Raw genomic sequence first — 16,193 nt, 5'->3', positions numbered from 1 at the left:
GTGGAAGGAAAGAACACGTGCCTCCTCAAGTCTGATTATTATTGTTATAATAACAGCTCTGCAGCTCTGATTGTTCCCCAAACACACATAGTTAACACAGTAGTGCTCACAACCTTGTGGAAACCTTCATCAGTATTTACCTCCCCATTGCACATGAGCAATGTGCACATCACAACACACTCTGTGTACCCCTGTTTTGTATCTTTCACAGCTCATTCTACACTGTATTCAGTACATTCTCAGGCAGCTCCCCCTGACTGTCTGCACTACTCTGGAACCCCACAATATTCTGGCATCGCCCATGCCAGAAACATTGCGTTTTCTGCCAGTTTCTTCCCTATTCACCCTGTGTTATCTGGCCACTTACCCCTGTTGTCCATGTGATTTTTAAGCCGCGTGCACACGTAGCGGTATGTCCGATGTACTTAGTCTGGCGGACTTCCCGCCAGACTGTACGTCGGACTTTCCGAACGGGCTAGTTGCCCACATACGGCACTTTTTCAGCGGACTAATACGGCGTACTAAGTCCGCCGTACTATCCGCCCTACTTTTGAAATGAACGGACTCGCCCACACACGCGGAGGAAAGTCCGTTCATTTCGAGCGCGTCTCCAGGTAGGCGGGGCCCGTGAAGGAGACGTCGCTAGCCCCGCCGCCTGGTATGGACTTAAAGGGGAACCCCAACGCCGGAAAAAATCGGCGTGGGGGTTCCCACCCAAGTCCACAACAGACCCTTGTCCGAGCACGCTACCCGGCCGGCCAGGAAAAGGGGGGCGAGCGCCCCCCCCTCCTGAGCCGTACCAGGCCACGTGCCCTCAACATAGGGGGTGCCTTGGGGAAGGGGGGCCGCGCGCCCCCCCCCCACCCCAAAGCACCTTGTCCCCATGTTGATGAGGACAAGGGCCTCTTCCCGACAACCCTGGCCGTTGGTTGTCGGGGTCTGCGGGCGGGGGGCTTATCGGAATCCGGGAGCCCCCTTTAATAAGGGGGCCCCCGGATACCGGCCCCCCACCCTATGTGAATGAGTATGGGGTACAATGTACCCCTACCCAATCACCTGTAAAATAAAAGTACAAAAAAAACACAACACACGAGATAAAATACTTTATTGCACAGCTCCGGGGGTCTTCCGTCTTCGGGGGTCTTCTCGCCGGACTCCTCCGCTATCTTCTTGTAGCTCTTTTGCGAGGGGAGGAGTCCAGCTTTCTCCCTCGCCGCCGGCCTCTTCTTCCGACTTCGGGGGTCTTGTCCCCCTCTTCGGTTCTTCTGCCGGGCCACCGCGCCTTCTTATAGCTCTTTTACAGGCGGTGGCCCGGTCTTCTGTCGCCGCCGCCTTCCGTTCTTCTTCTTCTTCTTCTCCAGGAGATGTTGACTCGACGATCTCTCCGGCCGCAATGCCAGGGACGCGCTGCGCTGCCACTTATATAGGGACAAGGGGCGGTGTCACATAACTTTATGTCACATGGGTTGATGTCACATGGGGACTGTGACATCGTAAGGGGGCGGGGTCACCATGTGACACCAACCCATGTGACATAAAGCCATGTGACAACGCCCCTTGTCCCTATATAAGTGGCAGCGCAGCGCGTCCCTGGCATTGCGGCCGGAGAGATCGTCGAGGAAGAAGAGGCCGGTGGCGAGGAAGAAAGCCGGACTCCTCCGCTAGCAAAAGAGCTACAAGAAGATAGCGGAGGAGTCCGGCGAGAAGACCCCCGAAGACGGAAGACCACCGGAGCTGTGCAATAAAGTATTTTATCTCGTGTGTTGTGTTTTTTTTGTACTTTTATTTTACAGGTGATTGGGTAGGGGTACATTGTACCCCATACTCATTCACATAGGGTGGGGGGCCGGTATCCGGGGGCCCCCTTATTAAAGGGGGCTCCCGGATTCCGATAAGCCCCCTGCCCGCAGACCCCGACAACCAACGGCCAGGGTTGTCGGGAAGAGGCCCTTGTCCTCATCAACATAGGGGCAAGGTGCTTTGGGGTGGGGGGGCCACACAGCCCCCCCTTCCCCAAGGCACCCCCATGTTGAGGGCACGCGGCCTGGTACGGCTCAGGAGGGGGGGGGGGCGCTCGCCCCCCTTTCCTGGCCGGCCGGGTAGCGTGCTCGGACAAGGGTCTGTTGTGGACTTGGGGGGACCCCCACACCGATTTTTTTCAGCGTTGGGGTTCCCCTTTAGGTCCATACCAGGCGGCGGGGCCAGCGACGTCTCCTTCGCGGGCCCCGCCTACCTGGAGACCCACTCGAAATGAGCAGACTTTTCTCCGGGCGGGAAAAGTCCGCTCATTTCAAAAGTACGGCGGACTGGCATACACACGGCCGGATTGTCCGCCGAAATGCGAGTCCGGCGGGAAGATTGGTGTGCAACACGGCATTCTAAGTCCGCCGTACTTTCGGGTCAAAAAAGTATGCCGGAGGCTACACACGCGGGGATTGTTTGGCGGACTTGAGTTTGCCGGACTTTTCCACCGGATTGTTTGATCGTGTGTACGCGAAATTAGTGTAACCCCCCCTGGCCAAACTACATTCTTTTCTGATGTGAGTCGAGTGCAGTGCTAGATCAAATATACATAATGGTTGCAATGCAAAATGTGTGATTCAAACCATTGGTCCCAGTGAAATCAAGCTGAAGCAGCTCTCAAGCCGGAGTTAACACACAGAAAAAAAGAAATCTTAGGTTTTACCAGTTAAAATCTACATATTCAAGGGGTGCCAACAGAGATCACCATTACAGTTTTCTTTATTGTTTGAGAATGAACAGAATGACAATCCATTTGGGGAGTATGAAACTGACATTTTCTTCATGGCTAAATTGTAGAATACAATCTATTAGGAGCTGAGCAGATGCTTCTTATAGCAACATACAGTATGTGAAACCTTGTGGCACATTTGCTGTATGAAAGTATGAGCAGGCTTCTGATATACTGAAATGAAAATCCAGACTAATAATATTACCACATCTACAGCCTGCTAATACAATTTCATAAAGCAAATTCACTGCATGATTTTACATAGCTATTTGAAGGTGTTATCCCTGTTGCTGCACCTGACTTATTGTTTGTATTCCACCCGAACAGTATTGTCTGCTGAATTGAGCACTACACACTGGGGTTGAGAATGCTAAATCTGGTGCAGCTGTGCATAGAAACCAATCTGCTTATAGTTCTTTTTTTTTTTTTTGTCAGAACTTAATTGAACAAGCTGAAGTTAGAAGCTGACTGGCTAACATGTACAGCTGCACCAGGGTTTTGTAAATCAACTCCACTGTCCATGATCAGAGACGACTGCTTTTTTTTCTCTTCCCCCATGTCCACAATAATTTGCTAATTTATAGAGCAAAGAAAAAATAACTGTTGACTACTTAAATGACAGAGTTGCCCGCAGTAGCATGCATTATTTAAGAATGGGTTGTTGAGTTTGAATTAAACATATAGCTAGATGATTCAAAAAGAACGGGGTCAAAGTTCCCACCAGGGAATTGTAATGAAAAACTACTGCTTGCGGCAAATCAAAACACATCTCACTAATAGTGGGGTCCCTCAGCAACTGGAACTATATATTTCAAAAACAATCTGATGGTCAAAAGGAGACCACTCAAACAAGTAGTTGTGAATGAGGACCAACTGCAGTATTTTTTAGAAATATGAAATAATCTTTATTAATTTGCAAAACAAATTGATTTCAGACTGCTGGTCAATTGACCAACAACCCTTCAAATTGAACTGTACAAAATTAGGTGTTACCTAATAATACCTGAAAAACAACATTAACCACTTGCCGAACACTGCACGGCAATATACATCGGCACAATGGGCAAATGGGCATACTTGTACATCCCCTTTAATTGGCGGGGCTAGCAGGCACGCACGCTGCGTACAGCATGTCCGCGGAAACCACAGACTTGATGACCACTGGTCTCCCGGTGATCATGTTACGTAGCCACAGAACGGGGAGATGCCTATGTAAACGAGGCATTACCCCATTCTGTCTTGTGACATGACAGAGATCATTGCTCCCTGTGATCAGGAGCAGTGATCACTGTCATGTGAGTGGAAGCTCACCCCCCCCACAGTTAGAATCGCTGCCTAGGACACACATAACCCCTTCATTGCCCCCTTGTGTTTAACCCCTTCACTGCCAGTGTCATTTGCACAGTAATCAGTGCATTTTTATAGCACTGATCGCTGTATAAATGACAATGATCCCAAGATACTGTCAAAATAGTCTGGCATATACGCCATAATGTCGCAGTCACGATAAATATCGAAGATCACTGCCATTACTATTTAAAAATAAAATAATAATAAAAAGGCCATAAAACTATCTCCTATTTTGTAGACACTATAACTTTTGCGCAAACCAAACAATATACGCTTATTGAGATTTATTTATTTTTTTACCAAAAAATATGTAGAAGAATACATATTGGCCTAAACTGAGGGGAAAAAAAGTTTTTTTATATATTTTTGTGGGATATTTATTATAGCAAAAAGTAAAAAAAAATTGTGTTTTTTCTAAATTTTCGCTTTTTTTGTTTATAGCGCAAATAATAAAAACCGCAGAGGTGATTAAATACCACCAAAAAAAAGCTCTATTTGTGGGAAAAAAATATGTCAATTTTGTTTGAGTGCAATGTCGCATGACCGCGCAATTGTTAGTTAAAGCAACGCAGTGCCAAATCGCAAAGCTCTGGTCAGGAAGGGGGTAAAATCTTCCGGGGCTAAATTCAAACTAAAGTGCAAAGTGCCACACATAAAAATGCATACACAGTGATTAAAGTAAAACAAACAATGGAACAAAATCAAAATTAAAAAGTTGATAGTCAATCAAGGCCCCAAACACAAATATCTCTTCTGTGTTGAAATCTTCTGATCATCTGACACGATAACAGCCACAGTGGTGGGCTAAGGCACCATCCATGTAAACAGCCATTTGGCATTTGTGTTTTATTACCTTTTAAAATAAACAGGATTACACTATTGGTTCCTTTTATACACTTTTTTTACATATCCTATGTATGATGTTTGCGGAGCAGAGTTTTTTTTTTTTTGCATCTACAGTCTTCACCATTGCAGCAAGCATTATCTTGCTAAAGCACCTTTGATCTGCTTTTTAATTAAAGGGATCACCACCATCTGGTAAGCAGAACCCACATATGGAGCACGTTGGGTGTATTTCTCTCAGTTGGTGAAAGATTATTCACTATTTTCATTTATTAGAAGATTTCAACACAGAAGAGATATTTGTGTTAGTGACTTGGGATTGATTATCAACTTTAAAATTTTTATATCATTCCATTGTTTGTTTTACTTCAATGATTTGCATTTTTATGTGTGGCACTTTGCACTTTATTTTGAATTTAACGTGGTTTTTCCGGTAGTTAACCGGTTCCCGACCAGTGCACGCCGATGTACGTCGGCAGAATGGCACGGGCAGGCATATTGGTGTACAGGTACGCTCAATCTTCAATGCCGCCCTGCCTCGCGTGCCGGTCGGGAACCCCGTGAGACCGGTCACGGGTCCCGTGTACTCGATCGCCGCGGGAATACCCGCGATCGTCTCACGGGACGGCTGAATGGAGAAATGCTGTTATAAACAGCATTTCTCCATTCTGCCTAGCAACTAGTGATGCTGATCTCTGCTCCATGTGATTGGAGCAGAGATCAGTGTTCACTAAATGAAAGCCCAGCCCCCCCCCACAGTAAGTAACACACCTCTAGGAACACTTAACCCCTACACTGCCACCCACTGGTTAACCCCTTCACTGCCAGTGTCATTTACACAGGAATCACCTCATTTATATAGCAGTGATTGCTGTATAAATGACAATGGTCCCAAAAATGTCCGATGTGTCGCAGTCACAATAAAAATCACTGATCACCGCCATTACTAGTAAAAAAAAATAATAATACAAAATTATTAATAAAAATGCAATAAAACTATCCCTATTTTGTAAATGCTATAACTTTTGCGCAAACCAATAATCGCTTATTGCAATTTTTTTTTACCAACAATATGTAGAAGAATACGTATCGGCCTAAACTGAAGGAAAAAAAAAATATATATATTTTTGGGGATATTTATTATAACAAAAAGTAAAAAAAAGTGTTTTTTTCAAAATTGTCACTCTATTTTTGTTTATAGAGCAAAAAATAAAAACCGCAGGGGTGATCAAATAGAACCAAAAGAAAGCTCTATTTGTGGGAAAAAAGGATGTCAATTTTGTTTGGGAGCCACGTCGCACGACCACGCAATTGTCAGTTAAAGCGACACAGTGCCGAATCGCAAAAAGTGGTCTGGTCTTTGACCAGCAAAATGGTCTGTAAGTGGTTAAACACCTAATTTTGTACAGTTCAATTGTATTTTAGTATTGGAGCACCTCCTACACCCAATCTCACCAGTATTTAGAGTAGCTTATCTACCTAATTAGGGGAGCAGCCATTTCATATTATTTTTAGCAGTTTTACATTTATTATATCAATTTAGTTTGGAGTGAAGTATACATATTTTTTATAACCCTCTAAATTACCAATTTCTAAAACAATCGGACAACGTTTTCACAATATTAAAGAATAAAATCACACACAACCGGACCCAGAACCACACACATACCAATGGTCATACACACATCAATACCACAGTATTGATGGAACAAAGCTACGGTATATCATCTCAACTGGTTAGAAGCATAGAACCCTAATCGGGCTTCAATGGCGTTTACTAATCCAATTGGATTTTTCACTTAAGCCCCGTACACACTATCAGATTTTCTGATGATTTTTTCCTTCAGATTTACCAAAACAATGTAGTGCAAGGGCCTTCCTGATTGCATACCATTTGAAACTCCTAAGGTTTGACCTCATATTATATGGTTTTGGTAAATCTGAAGGAAAAAAAATTGGCAGAAAAACTGTTAGTGTGTATGAGGCTTTAATGCAGTAATCCACCCGTATAGCGGTACAGGTCAGAGAACACTGGTCAGTGTTGAAAACTTAAAGCGGGGTTCCACCCTAAAGTGGAACTTCTGCTGATCGGAACCCTCCCTCCGGTGTCACAATTGGCACCCTTACAGGGAGGAGGGGGGTGGAGATACCTGTCAAAGACAGGTATTTACACCCACTTCCGGGCATAGACTCCCGTGGGAATCTATGTCATTTCCTGTCCTGCCGCGCTGTCTGCTGGGACACACACGGGTCCCAGTGACAGCGCGGACAATTCCTATTGCGCTGCGCGACTCGCGCATGCGCAGTAGGGAACCGGGAAGTGAAGCCGATTCACTTCACTTCCTGATTCCCTCACCTAGAATGGTGACGGCAGCAGCCGAGAGCCGAGCGATCGATCGACCTCGGCATCGCTGGAACCCGGGACAAGTGAGTGTCCATTTATTAAAAGTCAGCAGCTGTAGTATTTATAGCTGCTGGCTTTTAATAATTTTTTTTTTTAGGTGAAATCCCTCTTTAATCCAAAATCTGTTACTAATTGCCACTAGTGTGAACTGGGATGGGCTCAAATAGCCAGAGTGCTGTGTATTTAACCTCCAACATATGTTAGAGCCAAGGTGTCCTCCCAGTACCAGTTAATGTAAAGTGCTTGAACTTTCCCTCCACAGGGCGTATAGTCCTGCAACAGATGCACATTAGCTGTCACACTGTGTGAAAAAGCTTGAAACTGATGCCATCCTAGCGCAATTCCTGTGTGGTGGATGTTGATGCGTTACTCTTAGAATTTATGCTTAAAGCGGGAGTCCACCGGGACTCCGCGTTTTTTTTTTTTTTTTAAAAGCCAGCAGCTACAAATACTGCAGCTGCTGACTTTTAAATAGTGACACTTACCTATCCAGCGCGCCCGCGATGTCGGCACCCGAAGCCGATCGCTCGCTCGTCTGTCGGGTCCTGCCGCCGCCATCTTGGGTATGGGAATCAGGAAATGGAGCCTTTCGGCTTCATTTCCCGGTTCCCTACTGCGCATGCGCGAGCCGCGCGGCGCAATCTGGACGGTCCCCGCTGCCTCTGGGAGCTGTGTGTTTCCCAGCAGGCAGCGGGGCACTTGCTGAAGGGGGCGGGCGCTTGCGGAAAGGGGCGTAACGTAGGCCCCTTTCCGCAGAGAGCTAGCCCGGAAGTGGGTGCAATTACCTGGATTATCCAGGTAACTGCACCCCCCTCCCCCCTGAAAGGTGCCGATTGTGGCGCCCCCGGAGGGGGGGGGGATTCCGATGAGCGGAGGTCCATTTTAGGGTGGACCTCCGTTTTAACCAAGCAAGATTGTAAGCTATTTCTAGTGTAACCATAACTGTTGTCGGTTAGAGCATAGGATAGGACTGTTAAGTCTTTGGATTCCAACATTACTCTTGCAAAGGTTAAACAGCATTCAATTAGGATGGGAGTGAAGTAATCACAGACTGTCTTAATGACAATAAAGTAGAGCCGAGATTCGCACAGGGTTGTATGGTAGAGAACCGTAACAGCATTGACAAAAACTGGTATATACATTCCCGCAGTTCAGTAGGAACAATGGCCTCTAGTGCTATGAAAATTGGGATGTCAATTGCTGCCCGAGGGCTCTTACCACTCCCGTTCACTGCACTTAATTCATTTGCCACTCCTGCGATTTTCGATGGTACTCGATGTCATCAAAATCCCATTTATTTCTCCATTAATAGGGAATCACAAGGTAGGAATCAGTTCACATTTGGCGTGCTCCCACATCGCATCCACTCTTGCGCTATGTCCTACATGGACTTGTTGAGGGTGGCGTGTGTTCCACCACCGGCATGGACAGTGTGGGCAGGTCCTGGGCCTGCAGGTGCTGCCTACGTCAGCACGTTTGTTATGTAATCATGTGCTTCATGACGTTCACTGTCTCCGGCTTTTAAAGTGACAATAATCCCACCTTAATTTCGAAACTTCCGGACTGTTCTAAAGGAGGCTTCTGTTTGTAAAAAAATAATATATATTATTAAAATGTCGGAATGCTCAACTACATTAGACACACTGCCACATCTAAATACACCATTTATTCCTTGTTTCAATGGAGTTAATCCTATTTAAAGTTTCTCACAAAAGCGAGTACACCCCTCACATTTTTGTAAATATTTTATTATGTCTTTTCATGTGACAACACTGAAGAAATGACACTTTGCTACAATGTAAAGTAGTGAGTGTACAACTTGTATAACAGTGTACATGTGTTGTTCCCTCAAAATCAACCAACACACAGGCATTAATTCCCACCCTAGGGGGAATTCTTGTTCCTTTGTTCTCAGTACTGGATGTGGCACTGATTGGCATAGTATTACTGTTCTTTCTCTCTGTCCATGAACACAATAATTTCCTTGTTCTCTATTTAATTGTGTTCTGGTGTTTGCTTAAGGAAATCTATTGTCACAGCATACACTTAAGTTTTATATCCATCGATCAACTTGAATACAGCCAGTTGGATTTTCAGCATGCAATTATTGCCAGTAGCTATAGCCCCTAGCAATAAACATGTTCTTCTGGCAGGGACCACTACCCCACCAGTAGAACACACTAGCTCCATGGGAGGGATTCCCCCATCAACATTGACATTAACTATTTTCATTCCTGCAACCCATGGTTGCAGTTAAGAAAATAATTTCATCTATGGCCTGCCTACGTTTTCCGTTACCTACTACACCTACACTCATCCTCTCTTTCCAGCCAGCTCATACTCTTCTTTTCCCAGTGTTCCATAGTCAGCTGTTGCTCCTTCCTCCCATTCATTACCTGCAATAAACAAATTTCACTCTGTTTTCTGCATACTCCTCATACTCAACTCAGTTACTGTTCTGATTTCTTTATCTCCCTTCTATGTAGCCATATTAAGCTGATATTGGGGTTCATTTACTAAAGGCAAACAGACTGTGCACTTCGTAAAGTGCAGTTGCACTCTGCAAGTTCAGTTGCTTCAGAGCTTAGTAAATGAGGTAAAGCTTCACTTTGCAAAGAGTACCCAATCACATGCAAGGAAAGTAAAAAAAAAAACTGAATTTTTGCTTGCACAGGATTGGATGATGGAAGTCAGCAGCGCTTCTGCTTATTTACCAAGCTTTGGAGCAACTGCTTTTGGAGAGTGCAAGTGCACTTTGCAAGATGCACAGTCTATTTTCCTTTAGTAAATTAACCCCATTGTGTTTCTTCATTCTTCACTCATAGTTAATGGTTGCTTTGTGTTCTCTCTTCTATATTCCCCCTCACACACCTGACCAAATATTATGTCCATGCTACTGGTGTTGAATTGCACAGAGATCAAAAAAACATCCGTCCCAAAATGAAACTTTTCATGGAGAGACCATCTTTTGGTGGTTATGTGTAAAAAAAATGGTTTTAAACCTGGCTAATTTCTGTTTGGGTCACCCAGTTCCTAAAGTGCTTGTCATTTCTATGAATTTATTGAGCAAAGCATACTGTTGTGCATACTTTAAGCTGAGTGTCATTAAACATAAAAAAAATAAAAATATTTGTAATACTTAGGTATCCCCATATGCAGACCCTTACAGAGAGGCATTACAGAGCTACGAGTTCAATGAACAAGATACTGATGTAAGTTAATCATTCATGACCAGTCTCATCCAATGGAATGTTGATATAGAAGCATCTTAATAAAAAAGACAACTGATTGCTTCACTAACATTATGCTCTCCTTGTGGCAGAAGCTCCTGGGCAGGCTATGTGAACAACACAAAGTAGTGAGGGAGCAAGACCGTCTGGTGCAGCAGCTGAGAGCTGAAAAGGTATGTCAAATTAAAAAATCCATTAACTAAATAAGAATTATGAAAAAAGTTTGCAAATATATGTAATGAAACACCTCAAGACTATAATCATTTCTCTTGTATTCACCGACCGACACAGCTCCTCTCTGTAACTACATGGGTTGTATAGCCTGCCATTAGGAGAAACTAGGCAAAATTGTTACACAATACACAGAACTTTAATCCCGCCCTGGGGAGGGGGGGTGTGCTATCAACCCTCCCCACTGCTCCTAGCAGCTTCTGTTTTTATTTTGCCTAGCAAGGAGAATGACCTAGGAAACCCTGTGGGCCTCTCGGTCCATATTTTTACTGCATGTTTGCTGCTTTTTGCACAAGATGAAAGATCCTGGGATCTTCTATCAACTGCCGGCTGGGTGACAGGCTGGTTAATGAAATGCTTGTAGTCTCCCCAGTCCGGCCATTGAGCGTGAGCAGGCCGCAGCTACGGCTCGGCAGGCCACGACATACCTCATGCTCCAGAGGTGGTCGGTGAGCTTCAATGCTCCGAGGTATACATATGACCGGGCTACTGATTTCTGGATCACAGTATACCAGGCCAGCAGCTACCCTGTAACTGCGCAGGCGTAGGTCTGTGATAGAATGTCTCCCAGCTCTTCAGGACTGGTAAGTACGGCTCTCCCTGCTTCGGTGGGGGGAGCATCTGGGCATTCCCTGGGGGGTCGATTCGGGGGCCACCTCACCTCCTTATCTTCTCTCCCAAGTCCCTATCACCCCTCCCTTTCCCCTCTGATGGGGGATGTCTGCATGCACTGTGGGCGGTGTGTGTGTGGGGGTCGCTGTTTCTCACCTGTGGGGCTCTGTGTGGTTTCTGTTCAGTCCTGGTCCAGGTCTGGGGGTCCCAAATAAGCAGTTTTTGTGGAGGTTGTCTGTCTGTCAGCAGGTAGTTCATTTTTATTTTTGCTCTTTTCACCCCATGGCGCCGTTCTGGCGGTCATCTTGGATTTGGGAAAGCTATAGATTCCCCTGGGGAGCTTCAGCAGACATTTTCCCTAGGATTCCTATTGATTACTTTGGCAGCCATTTTGTGAAAGCCTGAATGCTTTCTCCACCGCTGGCCTCTTGTGACAGCTTGCAATGTGCTTTCTCTTGTTACTTCCTTTATTCCCTTTGTGTGAGGGACACTGGATGGCTCTGTGCTGAATGCTGAAGCTGTTCTGCAGATCATTGCACTGCTTTTTGAGCTGCTGCTGCTGACACAGTTTTTTCTCCTCTCCCCAGGGTGGTGAGTCTAGCGGTAAGCACCCCCCACGCAGCGGCAGCAGGAGGGTGGGACCTTCACTGTCCTAATTCCCCTTGCAGGTGGCAGACAGGATAGGGTCAGCATTGCTTCAGAAACTGGTGTTTCTTCCCCCGAAATCCAGGCTATAGCAACCGGTTCACCTGCGGTTAGTGCGGTGCACATGGACACCCTGACGACGTTCCTGGACTCCTATGTTGCTAAGATAGAGGCGGCACATGACAGGAAAGGTGCACGTAAGAGGTCCCTTCCCCCCGTCCTCTGGGGAGAGCTCTGATGCAGACTCGGGCCCTGCTGCGGCTGGAGACCCCTGCTCTGACCTATCAGACGTGGCTGACCAGGACCATTTGGACAGTGAGGATGATTCCCTGTCTGGGTCCGGGGTGTGACAAGGCGCTTGTTGGAACAGCTGTGCATGATACCCTGAAGATTCAGGAGCCAGCGGATCCCTCCGCTGATGTACCAGGCCCTTTTGGGTCCCACAAGCCACAAGCCATCACATTCACCTAAGGTGTTCCCGTATTTGACTTATTTTGACAAATTCTTCTACAGGGAATGGGGTCGCCCAGAACGGACCTTTTCAGTCCCCAAGAACTTGGCGATGCTTTACCCCTTTGAGGAAAGCCTTCTCAAAAAGTGGTCGGCTCCTCCGGTCGTGGACCCCCCAGTATCCAGTTTAAATAAAGTAACCACGATCCCGGTTGAGGGGACTCCTGCATTCAAGGATCCCACGGACAGGAAGGCCGAGGCAGTGGCTCGTTCCTCGTTTACGGTTGTGGGGTCAGCCATGCAACCTGTACTGGCACCCGCACTGGTGTCGCAGACGCTGACTGAGTGGACAAAACTTTTGCACTGTGAATTGGGAGAGCAGAACGCCTCCCCTGTCTGCGTGGAGCTAGCAGACCAATTAGTGCATGGCCTTAAGTACATGTGTGACGCGGCCCTGGATACTCTCCCTCTGCTATCCAGGGCCTCAGTGTCAGCCGTGGTGCTGAGGCGCCTTTTTTGGCTGAAATGCTGGTCCGCTGACCAGGCATCCAAGAAAGCCCTGACGGATCTTCCCTTCCTTGGCGAACGGCTCTTTGGTGCCTCGTTGGATGACATTATTAAAAATGCCACGGGTGGTAAGAGTACACTACTCCCACAGGCCAGGAAGGCTAAGGAGCCACGCCGTAGGCAAGGGCCCTCCTTTTCCACTCAATAATGAATTTTTCGTCCGCCCAGTGCTTTAGCAAAACGTCCCCAACCCGACAGGACATCCACGGACAGCCAAAAGCGTCCCTGGAACCGCAAGCTTAACAAGCCTGCGAACAAAAGTGCTACCGCATGAAGGTTTGCCCCACCCGCATATCGGGGGGGGGTCGTCTTCGGGAGTTTGCAGCCCGGTGGACCTCCTGGTTATCTGACCAATGGGTCTGCGATCTGATTTCCAACAGCTACAAGATAGTTTCTCTCTTGGCCGCCAAACAAATTCTTCCCCTCCGGCATACCCACGTCCCCGGTTCGCGGGGAGGCCCTGCTAGGGGCAGTAAGGGACTTGCTGAATCAGGGTGTGATTGTACCAGTTCCGGAATTGGAATGCTTCCTGGGGTTCTACTCAAATCTGTTTGTGGTTCCCAAGAAGGAAGGGGTATGTCCAATCTTGGACTTAAAAGCCCTCAATCACCTTGTAAAGGTGCAGAGGTTCAGAATGGAATCAGTTCGCTCAGTAGTAGCTGCGATCCATCAAGGGGACTTCCTGGCATCCTTGGACATCCAGGATGCTTACCTGCACATACCGTTTGCTTTCGGCATCAAAAATGTCTGCGTTGGCAGTAGGGGAAGCCCACTACCAGTTTGTGGCTCTTCCTTTTGGACTGGCATCAGCCCCCCGAGTCTTTACCAAAGTACTGGCTCCAGTATTGGCGTTGCAGAGGCAGCGCGGGATCGCAATTGTGGGTTACCTAGACTATCTCCTCCTGAGAGCATCTTCCGCCTCAGAATTAGAGGAGGATGTGGCAATCACCATGCAGACCCTGCAAGAATTTGGGTGGCTGTTGAACCTAAAGAAGTCGGTGGTTGTACCAACTCAACGTCTGGAGTACCTGGGGTTACTTTTGGACTCCAGGGAAAAGAGGGTTTTTCTCCCCTCGGACAAATTGCAGACTCTCGGGTCTGCGGTCAATCTACTGATGAACCGCAAGTGGTCGTCGCTCCACTTTTGCATATGAGTGCTTGGACTCATGGTGGCCTCCTTCGAGGCAGTACCTTATGCCCAGTTCCACACCAGAGTCCTGCAGAAGGAGATATTGACAAAATGGGACAAATCTCCGTTGTCCCTGGATCGGCAGATCCAGGTGAGCCAACCAGTCAGGGACTCCCTGATCTGGTGGTTGAGGTTCCCGGTGATTCATTCCGGAAAATCATTCCTTTCTCTGAAGTGGACGGTGATCACTACAGACGCCAGTCTGTCCGGCTGTCGTGGAGTGATGGGGATTCAGTCGGATCAGGGCCTCTGGTCGACGGAAGAATCCAAGCTGCCGATCAATCTGCTCGAATTGAGAGCGATCAGGCTGTGCCTACACACGTGGTCGACGTGTCTTCAAGGACGTCCGACCAGGATACAGTCAGACAACGCCATGGCTGTGGCATACATAAATCACCAAGGGGGAACAGGAAGCTCAGCCGCTGCTCGGGAGGTCGCTCACATACTTCGGTGGGCAGAGCAACATGTTCCAGCCCTGTCATCCATTTACATCCCGGGGGTGGAAAATTGGCAGGCGGACTATCTGAGTGGTCAGATGCTGGACCCAGGAGAATGGGCATTGCATACAAAGATATTCCAGCTGCTGTGCCTGAAATGGGGCACACCAGATGTAGATCTCTTGGTTTCCTGTCTCAATTGGAAGGTGCCGAGATTCGTGTCCAGGACAAGAGATCCATGGGCAGACGCGTCAAACACGCTGGTGGCTCCATGGGATCAGTACCAGCTGATCTACGCCTTTCCTCCACTGAAACTGTTTCCACGTCTGCTTCGCAGATTCCAGTAATCCTGGTTGCCCCAGATTGGCCTCAGTGGCCCTGGTACTCAGACCTGGCGCGTCTGGTGGCAGACGCTCCCTGATGACTGCCACTGAGGGGGGACCTCCTATCTCAAGGTCCAATCTTTCACCCTGCTTTACCATCGCTGGCTTTAATGGCATGGCTATTGAGAGCCAGGTGCTGAGGAACCAGGGTCTGTCGGACTCGGTGATTCCAACTATGCTGAGGGCACGGAAATGTTCTTCACGGAAGATATACCATCGTACCTGGAAGGCCTACATCTCCATGTGTGAGGAGAAAGGGTGGCATCCGCGCTCCTTTTCTATATCCAGGAGCCTGCTGTTTCTTCAGCATGGGGTGGACCAGAAATTGGCATTGAGGACCATTAAGGGGCAAATTTCAGCCCTGGCTGTCTTTTTTCAGCGACCCCTGGCATCTCACTCATTAGTGAGTACCTTTGTTCAGGGGGTACGACATGTAGTCCCTCCGGTGCGTCCTCCATTACCCCCATGGGATTTGAACCTGGTGTTGTCAGCGCTTCAGAAACCGCCTTTTGAAATCATCAGGGAGATTCCCCTGTTGACCCTTTCACAGAAGGTGGTTTTTCTAGTGGCCATCACATCGGCCAGGAAGGTTTCGGAATTGGCGGCCTTGTCCTGCAAGTCGCCTTATCTGGTCATCCACAGGGATAAGGTGGTGTTGCGTCCGCAACCGTCCTTTCTACCAAAGGTGGTTTTGGCTTTTCATATCAATGAGGACATTGTATTACCATTGTTGTGTCCTAAGCCGAAGCACCCCAAGGAGGTGGCCCTTCATGCTCTAGATGTGGTTAGGGCTCTGAAGGTGTACTTGTCTGCCACAGCTCCCTTTCTGAAGTCAGGTTTGTTTCAGTGGCTGGTCCTAAGAAAGGCATGGCGGACTCGTCGGCCACCATTTCCAGGTGGATCAGACAGATTGTAGTCCAAGCCTACGCCTTGTAGGGGCAGGTGCCCCCTTTCCGGTCACGGCCCACTCTACAAGAGCAATCGGAACTTGGGCCTTCCAACACCTAGCGCCTGTCACTCAGGTGTGTAAGGCGGCGACCTGGTCGTCTGTCCATACGTTTACCAAGTTCTACAAGGTAGACGTCAGTGCATCGGCTGAT

General features: G+C 47.6%; 1 protein-coding gene across 17 annotated transcripts in view; it reads left to right on the top strand.

Annotated features, from left to right (window-relative positions):
• Window positions 1-16,193, top strand: part of PLEKHA6 (pleckstrin homology domain containing A6) — a 1,584,742-nt gene that overhangs the window by 763,634 nt on the left and 804,915 nt on the right. For 15 of the 17 annotated variants that reach the window (XR_013274469.1, XR_013274470.1, XM_077481247.1 and 12 more), the window contains 2 exons: window positions 10,493-10,561; window positions 10,672-10,752. Coding sequence is in view for 15 of the 17 variants with exons in the window: in XM_077481247.1 (XP_077337373.1) it covers window positions 10,493-10,561; window positions 10,672-10,752 (150 nt within the window). In the remaining 2 variants the exon portion in view is untranslated. The remainder of the gene's footprint in view (window positions 1-10,492; window positions 10,562-10,671; window positions 10,753-16,193) is intronic. The other 2 variants (XM_077481246.1, XM_077481243.1) reach the window with 1 other exon arrangement.

Source organism: Lithobates pipiens, unplaced genomic scaffold (assembly GCF_037356315.1).
Source record: "Lithobates pipiens isolate NorthernLeopardFrog02 unplaced genomic scaffold, aLitPip1_a1.2 Scaffold_16, whole genome shotgun sequence".
NCBI lineage: Eukaryota > Metazoa > Chordata > Amphibia > Anura > Ranidae > Lithobates > Lithobates pipiens.
The sequence above is the reverse complement of the archived record's forward strand: the minus strand, read 5'-3'. Positions and strand labels throughout refer to the sequence as shown.